Genomic DNA, 15,988 nt, shown 5'->3' with positions numbered 1-15,988 from the left:
TGTAGTTTTAGAATTAGGCCTATATCTTTTATTTTTATCCGTCTAAATAAACAACGATAGCTGTCCGGAAGAGTTTTTAGTTGGCGTGGTCGAGTCGGTAAAGCTCATGGTTGCTTAACCGAAAAGTCTCGAGTTCGAACCCTCAGGCAGATGAGGCTCGTTAGCTGTGGACAGCCACTCTTCTAGGAGAGACAACTCCAAAATAAAACAACTGCTGCCTTGTAGTTTGTTCTTGGTTGGACAAAGACTATGGAAGCAAATCCAAAAAGAAAAGCAGGCTGAAATCGGACTCAATGACGCATAACAAGTTGACACGTAATCCTTAATTGTGATGGAAGCATGGTCGAGTCGGCAAAGCTCATGGTTGATAAATTCGAAAAAAAAAGTCTCGAGTTCAAACCCTCTGGCAGATAAGGCTCGATCCCTCCCAACACTAAAAATTAAGAACGAAGAAGAAGAAGCTGTCATTTTTTTCTATGCCCTATTTTATGAATAATTAAGAGGAGAAATCGCTTTTTAATTTGCTTAGTACAAAACTATTTAAATGAGCTTCATGTGCACTTTCTGATAGACTATTTATAGAAGAGAAATAAGTCATGGAAGTGTTTTGAATGTTTGCCTATCTTTCACACTACAGCCAATGTAGTTGTTGTTTTTTCTGCGTGACAGTGTTTTGTAGTTACTGTAGAATCATCACCGCTGCAGCAGATCTGGGTTGGTTTTTTTTTTTTCTGGTTTTTTTTTTTGTTTTGTTTTTTTGTTTTTTTGGCTGTATAGTGGTTCCATTCCTGATGTAGGCGTTTCCTCCCTTGCTCTTGAAAGATTAATGTTATCTCCTTTTAGAAATAGACTACCTGTAAATAATGCAATAACATGTAATTCTTTAATGATAATTTAAGATGGGTTTTCAAATTTCCATACTTTTCAGTACAACATGTTTTAAGTTTTAGTCATTTCTTAACTTTGACAAAATCCTTTTCGAAATGTAACTGTTGTTTTATTTCAAATAGAAACATTAGACCAGTGTTCAACCCTGCGTTCTACCCAATCGAGACAGGTAGGCTATGTCGTTAAAAGGGGGCCGTCCATGAAAAACACATCTGGCTTTTTTTAACCCCCACCCAACCCCCCCCCCCACCCACCCCCCTCCACACTGTCTAGTTTTGTCTCCAAGCCCTCCTTTTAAAAAAAGAGTGGGACTTCATTCAAAGACGGCCATCGAAGACGTTTGTCGGTATGTAGCAGACTGAGGAAGGGGGGGGGGGAGAGAGAGAGAGAGAGAGAGAAGGTGGACTGCAAATAGAGGTTTCCGAATGTTAGGCGCACACAAAAAAAGTGTCGCAATTGCTACAGAAAAATTTAAAATACACGTTATTTGTTATAATAACTTAGGTCTATGGATCCGAGTGTTTAAGTAGTTTAAATAAAAAATTTATTAAACGACAAGTTGACCTGCAACTGTTACTATATGCGAACCATTAAGTGCAAGTGTTGGGTACCATAACAATGAACCCTGTCTTGATAATCAGAGTTTCTTCTAGGCATCTCTTCGGATGGGCTCTGCCCCGTTTCCCCCTCCCCCCTTTCCCCCACCCCCCCCCCCCCCCCAAAGAAAGTCTATCGCCCCCTGAACAAAATGGAAGTATAGAAAATATATACTTTTAACAGTGCCCTTCCCCCCCCCCCTTTCCCAATCCCGGAGAAAAAAGTCTGGATAATGTTGATTGATTGACTTGGCACCAACATTATTATTATACAGATCTCGATCTATATTGTAACATGTAATAAGTTGAAGGCATATTTTTATTGTGCAATGGGCCTACACAAGTAAAAACAATTTAATTAAAAAGTCTAGTGACAATTTTAGCGCAATTTCCTTATGTTATCTAAAAATAGCTCTGTCGTAGCGTAAATCAAGAGCAGGGTTAGTAAAACCATTGGTTAGTTATTAAAACGTTTTTTATTTTAAAAAAATTTCAGTATTTTACATGTTTTATTTACAATAGAGTTACATGACTAAAAACCATTGCGCGCCTAGCTACTGAACGTGATGACGAAGCCATAGAACGTGATGGTGCCGCTATTGAACGTGATGACGCGTGTGGTGTGGTTGGAAAAAAGGCCTACTAATTCGGTCCAAATTTTAATTAATTCAAAAAAAATTTTGTGACCGAACGAAAGGATATTTTTGAAAACTTTCTTCGGCAATATTGTTCTAAATTATGGCAGGAATCGATTGGTACATGTTTCAAGTCGCTAAGTGGTCTGGTTGCCGAGATATGGGCCAAAAACTGCTTTTTTTTTCCGAGGTTTTTTGGCTTTTCCAGGAAATCCATGAAAGAAACCCGTAATTTTTATAGCCTATGTTCATCCTCGTAACTTGCTTAACATAATTGCTTTTGGAACTAGTCATCGATATTGCTTCGTTGAGGAGGAGATACGACTTAAAGCTGCGGACACACATCCATCCATCCATCCATCCATTCATACATTCATACATTCATACATTCATACATCCAGAAATGACGGGTTAATAAACGCAATTCTCCAGAATGGAAATTGCGCTAAAAAAATCTCAGCATGTAATATAGTAACCCAGGCTTTTATTTTTGTTATATAAATAGAGGTGCATGATTATTTTTTCAGAAAATTAATTTATCTTCTTTTTCATACATTTTTAAAAAAAATTTATTTTATTAATTGATTATTTTATGCGGGACATAGGCCTACGTCTGTCGGCTCTTCTACCCGTTAATAAGGCTGTTTTGATCACAGTAGCAAACTATAAAGACATGTTAACGCACTTTCATTTTCGAGTATTTTCAAAGCTGAGAATGTATACAGAAATCTCCATAACTTGCTGTTTGTTAAATAATTTATTTTTAAAATTTAAAACTTCAAAAATAAAAAGAATATATGTCCACTTGACATCGCCTGTGAGAAACTTAATGGAACCCTCTACTAAATTGTGGACAGCCCTAAACAAAGGCAAACAACAGGGCCACCTCTGTAGCCTTCATTTAAAATTATCTCGCTTTGACCAAGTAGCAGTGGCGTAGCGAGGGGGAGGGGAGAGGGTGCGGACCGCACCGGGTGACACCATTTAGGGGGGGGGGGGTGACACCAAAGCAAAAAAAAGCAAAATATATAGAGAAAATGATAATTCTACTTATTAAGTGACTAATTAGAGTGTTAAATAGTCTTTTAAGAGCAAATTTGACAAATCCCGACAAGGGTGGAGGGGGTGCAAATCAAAAGTTTGAGGGGGGGGGGGTGCAAATCGAAAGTTTGAAGGGGGGGTGCAAATTGAAAATTGAAAGGTTGATCAAGAGAGCGCGCCAGACTGACAGTTTGTCCCCGGGCGCCGAGAAGGGTCGCTACGCGTCTGCTTGTGGCTTCGCATTTCTCAGCAATTTAATTAATACATTGAATGGGAACGTGAATTCATATATCTTTCCCGACATAAACAATGTTGTGTACATGCAACACCAGTGTTTCTTCGGCACCATCCCCCCCCCCCCCCCGAACGAAATGGAATTTATATAGGAAATATATACTTTTGACAGTGTCCCGTCCCCGTCCCCCCCTTCCCCGGAAATTGTTGTCCGCATATACCCGGCATTGCCCACCCTAAACACAATCAACCAAAACCAAAACACACAAAAAAGAACCGCAAACATAACACAAACAAACACAACACAAACAAAACATTAACACAACAGAACCACAACACAACCCAACACAAACACAACACAAACACAACAAAACACAACACAACACAAACCGGGAAGGCTAGTATTATATAAAATTGTATATCTTCTTGTAGTTTGGTGCAGGTGTCTATAAAAGAGATTTCTGAAACCTATCTGTAAAGGAACATGACATGTGTGTTTATTAATCAGCATATACCCAGCATTGCCCACCCAAACTACAGCCAATCAAAACCAAAACACAAAAAAAAACATAACATGAACGCAAACAAAAATACAAGCGATAACACAAACTCAAACCCAAACCCAACCACAAACACAAACGAAAACACAAAACCAACCACAAACACAAACACAAAGCCAAAGAAAAAAACACAAACGAAAACGAAAAAGAAAGAACAAAAACGAACGCAAACGCAACCACTAACGCAAACCCAACCTAAACACAAATAAAACACTAACGCGAACATAAACGCAAAGTACTCACAGCCTAGCCCGGGGCGCCAAATCGCACCATGCTGGGGCGCTGGCGGAATCGCCTGTTTCAGCTTAATAAACGACTATAGTACCTATTCATAGTCTTTTGCACTCACTTAAACGAACGTAGGCGCCAAATCGAACACCCAAATAGCACCCTATCTGGGCGCCAGAGGACGCACGGATTCGATTCACTTAAAGTCTATAATAACCTTTCTTATCCATAGTCTATCGCACTGTTTAAAGTGAAATTATGCACCATAGCACTCACAGGTTATCCCAGGGCGCCAAATCAAACCCTGCTGGGGCGCCGGCGTACGCGCCTGTTTCAATTTAGTGAACAATTATAATACTCCAAGCTTATCCGTAAACGGAAAGAAATAAACATTTAGGACATGCAGGACCTGGCTTATTAACTGTTATTGATTAAAAATAATCAGAAGAAAACAGTACGTTCAGTGTATGGAATAAATAAAAGGCAGTATTAAAAATACCAATAACATTGCACTTAATCAATCCCCGCTAATTATGTAATTATTGTTTTGCCAACACCAAAAAAAGTAATAAAAAGTAAATTCTTTCTCCCCCACCCCCCCGCCCAATTTAATGGTTTTTTAAAGGGAAGTCATCGTGTTTTCCGAATCAAGGGACGTAATGGGAGCTAAAGAACAAAATGCAAATACATTTCAGCACAATTTTAGAAATTTTATAAACGTTGATACACTTTTTTTTTAATTTTTCTAAGTATATAAAATGAAAATTGTTTTTAAAGACTTTCAATATTAATTTTTTAACTCATAAATTTAGACCATGGGCACTTTAATGATCTAACACTTGAATCCATTGAAGTATCGGTTTTTTTTTTTTCGTTTTTTTTTTTTTTTATATTCCTTTGGAATCTACGACAAACATTTTACATACAAACATACAGAATTTCTAGTTGTTTTTCTTTTCCTGTTGCAATTTATAGTGTATAGCAGGGGTCGGCAACCTTTTGAGCCGAAAGAGCCAAAAGTAACAATGTACAACATTACCCGGTTTTTAAAGAGCCACTAACAGTTTTATGTAATAGTTTATTTGTTTAGGATTATATATATATATATATATATATATATATATATATATATATATATATATATATATATATATATATATATATATATAATCTCATTTGAATTTGTGTTGAGAGGATCTACTATGTAAGCCAGACTACTTGCATTTGTTTTGTATAGCTCAAATCTCTCAGTGAAAACATCTTTCATTTCGTTTATATTAATGCTGAAGTGATTGAATAGTAGCATTCGCTTTATAACGATTTTTTTTTTCAGATTTTTTTTTTGTAATTAAGTAATTTACCGCTCACCAAGTATTCAACAAAAAAAGTATTTTTTTTTTCGAAACAAACTTCTTCAAGCAAGACATAGGCTGGGTTTTCCTTTCAGTTTTACGCTTAGCTGGTTTAGTTTCTTTGTGATATCCACTATGAAGTTGAATGTTTCTATTCGGAATGGACAATGTAATAGGAAGTACATTTAGATAGGGACTAACTAAATATTCTAATATAATAGTGAATGTTTATTGTTTATATCTTATGTTATATTCTTATGTTTATTACCGAGCGCTGCAGACTAATATTTTATGAATTTTGAAAATAAAATAATTATTAATATTTGTGCATGGAGCTGAAAAGCCGCAACTGGACACCAAAAGAGCCGCATGCGGCTCGCCAGCCGCAGGTTGCCGACCCCTGGTGTATAGCAATTTGCATGATTAAGTTCAATAGCGTTTCTTAAATTATGTAATTAAGAATGCTAATAATACTATAGCACAATTGTGCGCAGTGTTTCTTCCAGACTTTTTTCTCTGGGGGGGGGGGGTACTTGAAATTGGGGGGGGGGGGGGTTAGACTTTCTTCGGGGGGGGGGGGGGGCGGACACTGTTAAAAGTATTTTCTATATAAATTATATAAATTTCATTTCGTTCGGGGGGGGGGGGCGGTAGAGATGCCTGGAAGAAACTCTGGTTGTGCGCTTTTAAGTATAATACATTGTAATAATCTTATTACAATACTGAAATAGTTCTAACATGTGTATATTTATTTTAATAATTATAGTATAAAATCAAATAATCAACAGCGGAATAAATATATTTATATAAAATACATGGTGAAACATACTTTATATAGATCAGGGGCGTAGCGAGGGGGGGGGGGGCGGGGGGTGCGGGCCGCACCGGGTGACACCATTTAGGGGGGGGTGACACCAAGGCAAAAAATAGCAAAATATATAGAGAAAAACTTGAGTGTCGGGGGTGCAAATCGAAAGTTTGAGGGGGGGGATGCAAATCGAAAACTTGAGGGGGCGTGCAAATCGAAAACTTGAGGGGGGGGTGCAAATCGAAAGTTTGAAGGGGGGGGTGCAAATCGAAAACTTGAAAGTTTGTCCCCGGGGAAGGGTCGCAACGCCTCTGGGGGGGGGTGACACCATTAAGTGCCGCACCGGGTGACACCCGACCTCGCTACGCCACTGATATAGATCTACATTATGAAATTTTAATTTACTTCAATATCAAACGAATGTTTTCAAAGTAAAAAATTCCAAGACTGAGAGTAGCGTGAATAGAACTGATATGCACACAAAAACGGAACCGTAGAGATAGATCAACTTTTCTTTTAAATCACGTGACCTTCATTATTTTGGCAACATGGCTTCCTACGAAGCAAATAAAAGGGTAAGAATGCTATAAATATCTATTAGTATTATGTATTTAAATGAGAGCTAAATTGTGCTGTTTTGGGACACCATTTCAGGTTGGAATTTCTGTCGTAAATGCGAATCCGTAGTTTTAACAATGCATTATAATGCACATTAAAAATGTGGTTCATTTATGAGTCAGAATATCAGAATGAGTGGGAGTAGTGCTGCTGCAGCTGCACTGTGATGAGTGTGAGTGATGTGATGAGGAGACTTTCACTGAGTTAAGACTCTTAAGTTCGTGTTACTGTGAGTAGATTGATCTTGATTTAAAATCTAGATCTATTGACTGGTATTCTAGTAAAAAAATTAACCAATTCGTTCAAAACATGTTTAAATATTAGAATCTAAAAAATAAGCCTATTCTATATTAAATAATAAATATAAATAATAATAAAAATAGGCCCAATGAATCAAACTAATGATGTTTGTTTTACTTCATTTAGTTAAATTTAGGGATGATATTTAGATTTAGAATTGTAGATGATTAGGATGTATAATTGTATAATGATGTCTGAAAATAGTAGTATGGATGAGTATTGTAATCTCGTCTAGTTTTATGGTTAGAAATTAGGGTTAGTCGTACGGTATTCCTAGGGCCTAGCTACATACATAACATAGTAAAGATAGGGTTATTTTACTTTAAGGGATAGGTTTAGCATTATGATTAACATTAGCAAGTCATAGATCTGTGTGTTTTTAGTTAACTAACATAAAAAAAGTATAAGAAATCCTTTTTTAATGAAATTACTGTCACTGTAGGCTAATTTAAGGTCTATGCTAATTAGTAATTGATTATTAAATCATGATTATGCTTAAAAATTTGATTGTAAGTAAGTTAATTAGGCTAGTAAGTAAAAGAAATATACAAAGCGTAAGATGCCATAAGAGTTATGGCTTAGGCCCAGGGCCTAATTAATTTAATTAGGCCAAAAGTTTTGTTGGTAACCAGGTACACACCACATTAATCTCACCGACTGGATTAGGCATAGGCCTACTATTACCACTTTTTAGAGAGAGTCTATTCATACACTAACCAGTCATATTATTTTCATATTATTTTTTTATTTTATCGTCTTGCACACGATGTTCAGCTTCTCACTGATGTAACAACATTACAGGTGGTCAAAGTGGTTAGCTTCAGGAGAAAAAAAGTTAGGGTTAGGGATAAGGTTATATCTTAAGACGTAAGCTTTATAATAGTACAATTTGTATAGCTAATTACATTAAGATACCTTAACTTACAGTGTGTATTGGGTTTTGCTATTTGGTTTGATTATGTCAAATAAGGAACACTTACTTTGAGTAATATTTTAATCCATATGGAAGATTTACTTTTGTGTAATGTAAATTTTAAAAATTTACCTTTTTTAAAAATATATGAACCATATTTAATATTGTTTAATAATTACAGAATCCATTCAAATTCACAATCAATAATTCACAAAATGTATGGCTGGTTAACTAACAAAAATATTTTGAAACCGTGAAGCACCTCTGATGTCAGTGGAATTCATGTGTGGCTGATTCTAGTAATTCTGCTGAAAATGAGTCATGGATTAGGTAGAGGGCGAGGTGCCCTTAAGTCTCGCCTGCCCCCCATACATATGCTGGGGAAACATACACCTGTGGATGAGGATGAACCCCCAGATGTTCCAGTTCAGGTACAGTTAAATTAAGTTACCATTTATATTAAATAAAAAACGTATTGATATCTTTTTAAAAATAAACAAAAATTGGTGTTAAATATTTTGAATTAAATCTTATTATTTTAGGCATTTGGTTTTATGGAGACTGATGGGGATCAGTCTTCTACATTTGAAACAACATTTGATTCAGCTGATGCAGAAGATGCGAGTAAATTTTTACGGAAAGTATTTAATATACTTCAGCCTGGATACCATGCTTGTAAACGTATCCCAGACATGGATGGTGGCTATTTCAGCCATTGCCCTAGGTAGTAAGAAAAAAAAATTATAAGATTTAGAAATACACATTGAATCTATAGTTTTAGAGCACTGTATTTTAAAAGTGTTGTTTTTTTTTTTACAATAAATCTGATAATGCAAACAAGTATCATTTATCTGTTGTTTTAACCTGTTAAAAATCTAAATACTTTTATATTTTGTTTGTGCAGCATTAAAAGCTGGTATATACTTTTAAAAATTTGTTTCTGTACTAAAATTAATCTTTTAATTATTTTTTTTTTGTGAACAGGGGAGTTCCGCTTGGGAAACAATATTCAAATTTAAGGAGGCTAATGGAAGAGAGGGCACAATTAGAAATATTAAAAGATTGTTTGATAAGGGTCAAATCAGCTCAGGTAAGAATCAGTTTTTATATATTTTAAGTTTAAACTTTATTTTTATATCATTAAGGGGCTAGTTGACATATAACTGTATGAACTGCATATTTCTTTTTCTAGACTTTTGTTGAAGAGTTGGAAAGTCTGATCCAAATGGAATGTCGCACAGCTTACTCTCTAAGACATGGCTGTACTCAAGAAACCCCAGTTACAAAGCTCTATTGTTTAAATGCATTGTGTGAGGACCTGCGCCTCCATGTGGCTCATTGGAATAGTATCAAGCAAAGACTCAACACAAATCACTGGTTACAGCCTAGATTAGGACAGCTGTGTTTGCAGCTTCAACAGATTATGCAGGTTCTTACAACTACTGTACTAAAAGCTGTCTGTAATTTGGATCAACTTATACATATAGGTTTTGAGGTGTTTGCCCATGGTAATATGGAGACTCTGACTCCAGAGATCATGTGGAACATCACTAGGGGACTAGAAGATTTCAACATCATAATCAATGGTCTTAAGCTTCATTTTCAAGTGGATAAATCCCTGACTTTTGGTAACCATTTGTTTTCAGCTCAAATCAAAACAAACACATCTGTTGTGAACTCTGCTTTAACAAAGCCTCTTAGGACTATTCCCTTTACTAAAGTATTGAATATTCTTGCTAATGAGAGATCAAAATATGCTGCCAGGCTAACTCATGAGTTCTTTACTCAAAATGAGCATTTTCTTCGTATTCTTCATGCGGGAAATTTACCAGCGTTTGAATGGGATGATTATGTACCTTATCAAAATCAGCCCCATTCTATGATGATGCGTAGTGATACATCGGACTACCACACATTTACAGGAAGCAGTACCAGTCTCAATGCAACATTTCTACAAGTTGGAACACTGCGAGCGCCAGACCTATCAAACCTTGTGTCGCCACTGATACACTTCTCCCAGAAGGAGCAAGAGTTTGCTGAGAATTTTTTACTTATTGTTTGCAATTCAACTTCCTTGCTAAGGAAGAATGAGCCCCACAAACCCCACAGAGCTCGTCATGCAAATAAACAGGTAGAAATGAAATCCCCGTTGAGTCCTGTTGTTGGAAGGCCACCAAGGGTGCAGTTTCAAAATGACACCCCTGTTGTAAACCGGACAGATTCACAGAGAAAAACTGTTTCATGGGGAGATAATGCAGATAACACTATACGAAGTGCAGTAGTCACCCATTACATGGATTCTATGTGGACTCACCTTGGGAGAAACCTTGACCTGTTTCTTGATGAACCAACTTGGAGGGGACGTAATTGCCTTCTGTATTCTGAAATAGGGTCGCTGCTTCTCTACAATGACACAATAAATGCTATACTGCGGAATATGATAGAACTTCTTTGTTTCAAAGGTAAAATTCACTTAAAATATTAACACTATTTTTGTAAAATAAGTTGGGGCAAAAACATTACCTTTACTGATAGTAAATTATTTGATATTATTTTATTTAGCTATTTTTTCTGTACTTAATTTATCTTACAAATAATAATAAGGTAAAAATACTAAACATGCAACTATTTCTTTTCTATATTTCATTATATTTTTCAGATATATTTCCTCCTACCTCTGTTCAACCCTTGCTGGGGGTTGTTTTTAGACTACATGCTCTGTCTTCTTTTGGGGCCTGGGATGAAAGTAAGTTTTTTTTCCCAAGTTTAAAATTAAAGGTGATTTAAATTTTTCTGATAAAATTGTTTGAAAAACAATTACCTTGAAACTAGATACAAACCAAGTATATTTTGTCAGTATTTTTTATACTTTTAAGTAAAGAATTTTTAATTTTTTTTTTTGTTTTAAATTTTTCTGCTTTGTTATTTATATTTTTTGTTTTCATTTATTATTAGCTTCTATTCATTTGCTAATGATTTTAATTGTAATTCATATTAATTACTGAGCAGATGCAAGTACTTGTAGGCATACTAATTGAAACACATACTGACTTTTATCATTGATCCTTTTACAGTGATGAATGCATGTCTGGCCTCAGAAATGACAGATAAATGTCAGCCATGTTTGATAAATGGTGACCTTTATTGTACACGCACTGGCAAGTTTTTGAGAGATATGTACAAGCCCCTAATGAGCATTTTAAAAGAGATAAATCAGTGCTTCCCAAAAAATCGAGGTTTACTTTTTTTTAACATTACTGTTACAATTTTTAAATACTGTACATTTTAGTCACATCATATTTTATTTTGTTTTTCATTATTTAATACAAAAAAATTAATTTAAAATTAGCCATAATACATCAATATCAATTCAGTTTTATGTGCGTAAATAAAGTAACTTATTTATTGTCAGATTCTGAAAATGTCATTCAGCATGCTGATATTGATCTTGGTGTGTGTGCTGGTGTGACTTGGCGCATACTGACAACCTGCAAATTGGCCATGTCTTGGTGTAGTTCTAAAGTACAGCAGCTGCTGTCTTCTTGGAATGTTAATCAGTTTCTTTTGCTTACACACTGTGATCTTAAGGTAGAGTATGTTTACATCTTTTTGGTACCTGGTGGGTTAATCCATATCTAGGAGAATTTAGATGTTTTATTACTGCATTACATTAGATTTGAATTAGCGTTAGCAGGACTTTTCTCAATAAAATGAGATATTAAGCTATTTATTTCAACCAATGTTAGTGAATAGATATATTTATATAAATATTTGTTATTAACAATGGAGTCAAATTACAGATGCTTGTAGATTCGACAAAAAGTGTGTCCTACTTGCTGCAAAGTTTAAACCTAACAGAAGAACATGGTGTGATCAAAGTTTCTGATATTTTGTCTCAGTGCCAACTTGGTGTTCTGAATCAGCAAATTGATGTTGTTAATGGCCAGATACAGGCTAGTCTCTTTGTTAATCTTAGCCTGCCAGATATTTTGAAGTTATTTTTTACTTACATGTTAATTAATGGTTTACAAATTAGCAGGAACCTTTATTTTATATGTTATACTTTGTTTTGATTTTACACACTCAGTGGCAGTATGGAAAAATTGTTGTGAACATTAATCTTATGTTATACTTTGTTTTGTTTTTAGACACTCAGTGGCACTGCCATGAAAATATTTCTAGACAAATACAATGAACATGCATCAAGATTCTTTCAAGAAAACATACTGCCTGCGCGCATGTGGAAACGAAAACTGTTACCTGGTACTAAAATTGATAGTGAAAATAACAAGATTTTTTAAATAATTTATTTTCATATTGATAACTGCTTGAAATATTACTAAATTTTATTTTTCTTACAGAGGAAATAGCTGAACCAAGCCGCTATGCTGTGGATGGTGTTGAACTTTTGCTAGCTTCAGTTGTACATGGAATGTCAAATCTTTCAACAACGTCACAAATTGGAGTCATATCACTGGTTACCGTTGCTTTTTGCAATGCCTGGATTAGCTTAATTTTAAAGGAGAAAATAAGATTTAGGTTAGTGAATGACAAACTTTTTTACTGTAATTTTGATCACCCATATTTAAACATTACTGCATATACATGTCGTACGTATAAAATGTGTAAATACTTGTCATGTCAGTTGTTTCAAATTTTAATGTTTGTGTGACATTTGTCCTGAACACAAAAGTCTCAAGTATTCATTATTTAAGTTTTGGCTTTTAACTATTGGAGTTCAACTTTAGGGTTTACACAGTTGGATACATTTATTATACCCATACTAATTGTTTTAGCTAAGCAGTGTTGTTAATTGATAAATAAATTCTAAATAGCATACAAATTTAGCAAAATATTTTTTTTAAATCTTATTTTTAAAAGATTTAAAGAAACTGGTAATTTTGCATTTGATAATAAATAAATATGCTGTTTACTCTTCAGTTTATGGGGTGCTGTTCAGCTAGGCATAGACTTTGACTATGTGAAATCTCAACTTAGCCAGCTGTTAACAAATGAAGAAGTGAGACAAAGTATAACAGAACTAGCTATATTTCATCAGATGCAAGGTATTGTTGTGCTTCTTAAACGACAACCAAGCCAAAAACAATCTAGTAACAGATTAATGGATAATATCAGTAAGTACAAAGTTGATTTTTTTATTGATTCTAGTGTATCTATCTTGGGTAATGGGTTTTGTAAACTAAAACTTTACATCAGCTTTGACAAATTTCTACTATATGATTCAAGTCATTGTACCGATATATTTATCATAATCTTTGTGTTTGATAATGAAATGCTCATATTATCACTTTGGTTTTCAGTGTGTGATTAATAATGAAATGCTCATATTACCACTTTGGTTTTCAGTGTGTGATTGATAATGAAATGCTCATATTATCACTTTGGTTTTCAGTGTGTGATTGATAATGAAATGCTCATATTATCACTTTGGTTTTCAGTGTGTGATTGATAATGAAATGCTCATATTATCACTTTGGTTTTCAGTGTGTGATTGATAATGAAATGCTCATATTATCACTTTGGTTTTCAGTGTGTGATTGATAATGAAATGCTCATATTATCACTTTGGTTTTCAGTGTGTGATTGATAATGAAATGCTCATATTATCACTTTGGTTTTCAGTGTGTGATTGATAATGAAATGCTCATATTATCACTTTGGTTTTCAGTGTGTGATTGATAATGAAATGCTCATATTATCACTTTGGTTTTCAGTGTGTGATTGATAATAAAATGCTCAAATTATCACTTTGGTTTTCAGTGTGTGATTGATAATGAAATGCTCATATTATCACTTTGGTTTTCAGTGTGTGATTCAGCTTCCTCAGCCCTCTCTCCAGAGCCAGTGTCTGACTCTAAAACTTTCTCCACTACCCAGTCCAGTCTATCAGCTGTAGGCAATGGGACTCACAAAACTTCAAAGTCTAGCCATCTCTCAGCTCAGGAAGAAGAGAGCGCTGCATGCTCTGTGCCCAACATGCAAGAATGGCTGGCTCTGAGAGCTATCGGGGGCTCTAAACCATGGAAGTTTCCTGCTTGTTTTTCCAGAAGTTCTAGTGATGATTAAACATCAATCTGCTTTTTTTACATTTTTATCTGTACCTGTTGTTTTATTAACCAAAATTGTTTCATTTGAGCCTTGAAATACTGTATTGCTTTGTTAAGATTCACTTGTAAATTTTAAGTATTAATTAATAAGCTAATTGTATACATATTGGTGACTGTAATTAACAGCATGTTAAAGAGGTATTTTTCTAACAATTGAAAAGATATTGGTGGTTGTTTAAAAACTGGCCATCATGATATTTAGTATTTGTTTAAAATATTTGTATTTAAATAATTTAGTACGACAACTCTCTGTTAGGTAAACGTTCAGTAAATTATTACCTCAGCAGACGTACAATCTATTACTGTAGAACATTGTACCTCAAAATTTCGTTTCAAGCAAATAAGGGGGAGGAGGAGATCAATTGGTCTACATTATGGGTTTCACTTCAATTTTTTTCAAAAGATTTTTTAATTTTTTACTGATCATTCAGATAGTTATAAAATAATTCTTTGACTCATTTTATTACTTAAGAGATAATGTGAAACCTTTATTTTCTCACTGTTAATTTATGTGGCACCAGTAATTTAGTTTCTCAAATGTGAAACTCCTCTTAGACAAATGAATATGTTTCTCCTTGACATAGTGGTGTAGTATTTATGACCATCACTGGGACGTTCATTACATTCAACATTGTGACCATTTATATGTGCCCAAAAAACATACTGTTGTATATTTCTGGGTGGAAAATCCTCTCTTACTACACAACCTTGTTTCTTTCCTAATTTAGACATGAGCTCTTCACCTCTAACTGCCCTTTGTTGCAAATGTCATCATAAAAGTTACATCTCATTATTTAGTATAGATAACTTTTTAAGATTTGCTGGGAAGAGTTATCTTTATGATGGTCTTCCACATTTATGCTGAGTCGTACAATTCTCCTCATCAAAATAAAAATTATTTTAGATATATATATATATATATATATATATATATATATATATATATATATATATATATATATATATATATATACATTTTTAAAAGAATAGAGTATAAAATTTAAAATAGTATTTCATGTTAGTCGTCTTAAAATTATTACACTTTAAATCATATGATATAATTTAAGCTGTATTTTGTGTCTGATATGTGTAGCAATGTACTAGAATATTTGTTTGGATCTAACTAAACTGTGATCTCATCTATAGCATGAATATCAAATGCAGTTATAAATAAATTATATATTTTTAATCATTTTATAATTTTTAGGATAATTATAAATATGGCATGTAAAAAATGTATTTACTATAGAAAAATCTGGTCTACTGCTTCTTTTGGCAAATGGCACTTGATTGTTAACTTCTCACTGTTATTGTTGCTGTGTTTCATGACAAGAATGTGATATATGATGCTAGTCTGTTTAAGAGTGTAATGTGCCAAATAATTTTAATGCAATGTCGGGTATTAATAAATTTATATATACTGAATGTGATGAAAACACAAGTAGAATTCATATTAGTGTATTAAATATATCAAAGTTATCCACTGATTCTTGTATTCCGGCAATAATTTTAATTCTAACAATCATATCTTTAAAAAAATAATTTTGATTGAAAAACCTATATTTAATACTAGAGATTTTAATATTTATTTTCTTATTGGCAAAGTGTAATGTTCACCTTAAGTGCCAGTCACTGTTTCTTAACAATTAAAAAATTAAATCTTTATTCTTACTTATTTTTGTAGTTA

At 34.0% G+C, this 15,988-nt stretch overlaps 1 protein-coding gene across 1 annotated transcript; it reads left to right on the top strand.

Annotated features, from left to right (window-relative positions):
* The first annotated feature begins 6,879 nt into the window (after window positions 1-6,879).
* On the top strand, window positions 6,880-15,177 carry LOC131926943 (uncharacterized). Its single transcript, XM_059282554.1, has 13 exons — window positions 6,880-6,917; window positions 8,355-8,604; window positions 8,716-8,897; window positions 9,158-9,263; window positions 9,366-10,635; window positions 10,833-10,919; window positions 11,248-11,409; window positions 11,586-11,761; window positions 11,974-12,126; window positions 12,322-12,436; window positions 12,535-12,712; window positions 13,115-13,308; window positions 14,001-15,177. The coding sequence occupies exons 2-13, from the start codon at window positions 8,488-8,490 to the stop codon at window positions 14,258-14,260; spliced, it is 3,000 nt and encodes a 999-aa protein (XP_059138537.1). The 5' UTR covers window positions 6,880-6,917; window positions 8,355-8,487; the 3' UTR covers window positions 14,261-15,177.
* The last annotated feature ends 811 nt before the right edge of the window (window positions 15,178-15,988 follow it).

This window comes from Physella acuta, unplaced genomic scaffold, assembly GCF_028476545.2.
Source record: "Physella acuta isolate Inbredline_101_S28 unplaced genomic scaffold, ASM2847654v3 ptg001352l, whole genome shotgun sequence".
NCBI classification, from domain to species: domain Eukaryota; kingdom Metazoa; phylum Mollusca; class Gastropoda; family Physidae; genus Physella; species Physella acuta.
Note: the sequence above shows the minus strand (reverse complement) of the source record. Positions and strands in the feature narration are given on the sequence as shown.